The sequence below is a fragment of the Macrobrachium rosenbergii genome, chromosome 1, assembly GCF_040412425.1.
Source record: "Macrobrachium rosenbergii isolate ZJJX-2024 chromosome 1, ASM4041242v1, whole genome shotgun sequence".
NCBI lineage: Eukaryota > Metazoa > Arthropoda > Malacostraca > Decapoda > Palaemonidae > Macrobrachium > Macrobrachium rosenbergii.
In genome coordinates this window covers 10,906,210-10,909,692 of record NC_089741.1, presented here as the reverse complement: position 1 = coordinate 10,909,692, position 3,483 = coordinate 10,906,210, and the positions used below count along the sequence as shown (strand labels likewise).

The 3,483-nt window shown below is 34.9% G+C and overlaps 1 protein-coding gene across 1 annotated transcript; it reads left to right on the top strand.

Annotated features, from left to right (window-relative positions):
• Window positions 1-731: 731 nt before the first annotated feature.
• LOC136839463 (zinc finger MYM-type protein 1-like) lies at window positions 732-1,812 on the top strand. The gene is made up of 2 exons (XM_067105528.1): window positions 732-1,387; window positions 1,608-1,812. Exons 1-2 carry the CDS (start codon window positions 732-734, stop codon window positions 1,810-1,812), a joined length of 861 nt encoding a protein of 286 aa, XP_066961629.1.
• Window positions 1,813-3,483: the final 1,671 nt, after the last annotated feature.

Below are 3,483 nucleotides of genomic sequence, written 5' to 3'. Positions count from 1 at the left end.
TCATATAATATTCTTGTTGATAAACCAGAGGTTAAACTAATATATACTTTTTTACTCAGTTGGCACGACAGTATGATCAAATGATCATACTGTCGTGCCAACTGAGTAAAAAAGTATATCTTAGTACCAGACCACTGAGCTGATTAACAGCTCTCCTAGGGCTGGTCCGAAGGATTAGACTTATTTTACAAGGCTAAGAACCAATTGGTTACCTAGCAACGGGACCTACAGCTTATTGTGGAATCCGAACCACATTATGACGAGAAATGAATTTCTATCACCAGAAATAAATTCCTCTAATTCTTCACTGGTTGGACGGAGATTCGAACACTGGGCCAACAGCGTGCTGACCCAGAGCTCTAGCCATCCCTCCAAAGAAGAACTAGTGCCAACTGAGAAACAGAGAGGATCACACACACAGATTAATCTAGTTACTGATATATCTGCTTCCCCATATGATCAACCGAGTCAACCAAAGCTGCCAAACTACCCAAGTAATCCAAACAGATGAAAACTTCGAAGTATCTATTTAGATAAATTTCCTTGGTTAGAGTACTCAGTTGTGCAAGATGCTTGTTACTGCTTTCCTTGCAGGCATTTTTGCTGGAAATTCTGTTTGAAAAGGTGAAGGACTAAGTAGGAGACCATTTATTGATATTGGATCAAAGAAATGGAAAGATATTAGCACTCTGCTTAAGCAACACCAGGCTAGCAAGAGACACATTAACTGTATGGTAGCTTGGTCTAATTTCAAAGGTATTCAGTCAGGTTCCGCCCAATCTGTAGCATCATCTTTATCTTCTGTCAGGCAACAGGAGATTGAGGAAAACAGGGAATATGTAAAACTTCTTTTGAAAGCTGCTGCTTTACTGGGAAGGCAAGGATTGTCTTTTCGTGGTCATAAGGAGGATGATAATGCATTAAATTCAGGAAATTTTATAGAAACTCTGGAGCTCATTGCAGAATCTAATCCTTCTCTAAAGAAAAAGTTAGACAGACGATATGGCCATTACACTAGTCCTCAGTATCAGAATGACTTAATATCAGTTATTGGAACTCATATCAAACACACAATATGCACGGAAGCACAATCAGCTCAATTTTTTTCTGTTATGGTTGATGAGACAAAAGACTTGTTAAAAAAAGAACAGTTGGCTATTCTTGTTAGGTACTTTAGTGAAGGAGTTGTCAAGGAACGTGTCATTGGTACATATCACATGGAAAAGGTTGATGTAGCCAGTTTAGTTGATTTTATATATAAGGAGATAGAACAATCTGGTTTAATTTGGTCAAACTGTGTGGCACAGTGCTATGATGGGGCAAGTGTCATGAGTGGATGCTTTAGTGGCGTTCAGGTACAACTACGAGATAAAATTCCCCAAGCAGTGTACATACATTGCCATGCCCACAGGCTTAATTTAGTGCTGGGTGACTGTAAAGAATACCAGTGGTCTCTCTTCATTCTTTTCAGTTATTAACACACTGTACACATTTATAACTAACAGTAATACAAGATACCTACTTTTCATAGAGGCACAGAAAGCAGAAAACCTGCAAGTTTTGACATTCGAAAGACTTGCTATAGCAAGATGGTCTTACTATTACAGGTCAGTTGCAAAGGTTAAGCTTTGTTATGGAAGTTTGTTAGCAGTGCTTCACAAAGTCGAAGAGAGCTCTGATTCAGAAGCTGCAGCTGAAGCAAGTGGACTCTACAAGCAGTTGCTGTCTATCAAGTTTGTAGTAAATCTTCATGTTGCAGAACAAGTCTTGAAAGTTACCAACAGCTTGTCAGACCAGCTACAAGCAAAGTAATTATTTCTATCTGAGGCTTGCTCTCTCATACAGTCAACTATTAAGGAAGTACAGGTCTTGAGAACAGATGAAGGTTTCTCTATCTTTGACGAGGCTAAGATTGTTTTTCTGCTGCATATGAGATTGATACAAACTTGAAAGACACCAGTCAAGTAGGCAGACCCAAGAGGATCCAAAAGATCTCGTCCAAGTTAGAATACTTTTTAACTGATTCAACTGTAGGAATGAGTGAGGACAATACAAGTCTTGCTCCTGAGGTACTGTATTGTTCAAAAGAATCTATTTTGACATATTAGATAGATTTCTCACTGAGATGGATAATAGATTCACTCATAATATGCCACTGATATCAGTGATGAATGCACTTGACTGTAATTCTAACGACTTTTTAAATGATAAGAAACTGCCTTCCATAGTAGAGTTTTATAAGGATATACACATAGATGAAATCCTTCTAAATGCCCAAATTTCTGTAGCAAAGAGTCACTTTCTGACTAAGAATGAAAAGCCTAAGAATTTGTTTGAATTGTATGATGAACTTAAACCAGTAAAATGTGCCTACTCAGAAATTCTTAAAATTGTTAAAATTCTCATCACCCTTCCAGTAACTACTGCCAGCAATGAACGACTGTTTTCAGTGCTTAGTTTAGTTAAAACGTATCTACGAACTACCATGAAAAATGAGCGCTTGAATGACTTGCTTCTCATGGCCTCAGAAAAGGAGCTTGTTAAAAATCTTATCTCTTACGTACTGGTTAATCATTTTGCAAAATTAAGATCAAGGCGGTATCCACTAATGCAGTAGATAATATCTGAAATGCATGAAGCATATGTTTATTTTAAAATGTCCTTAGCGGAACCTTGTTAAAATTATGCACCATTTTATCTGTACACATTTTCCCCAAGCTTAAGATCTTCCTGTTCACAACAACTTTTTTTGTTTTCCTGAATGACCCTTGTGTAGGTAGTGAGCTATATATAATGTAACATGTTAAACTGCAGATATTCTAGGACCAATATTGTGGTTTATAACTTGATTTTTAGAAATTTCCACTACTTTTTCATCTTCATCTATTATCTGAAAATTTGATATAGGTACAGAATTTTTTAAAGAATAAAAATTCTTAAAATTTCCTTAAGTGGCTTCAAATTGCTCCTATTTTGTAGATATTTCTAAAAATTTTCCCGGGGGGCCTTACAACGGCCTTTGAACCCCCGGCTGGTTAGACTCGCTTTGCTCACCACCCTCTTCTTTCAGGAGAGGGGAGGCCTCAAATAAACCTTTGGCCCCCAAAGGAAAAATGAAATGACACCCCTGCCTTAGGTTGCTGAATTTTATAATAGTGAGTAGGTGTGTTGGGAGAGAGTGTTTATTGAATGTCATTCAGAGTTTTTTCCAGGCAGTGTTGGGTTGGTGAGCTAGTATATATATATATATATATATATATATATATATATATATATATATATATATATATATATATATATATATATATATATATATATATATATATATATATATATATATATATATATATATATATATATATATATATATATATATATATATATATATATATATATATATATATATATATATATATATATATATATATATATATATATATATATATATATATATATATATATATATATATATATATATATATA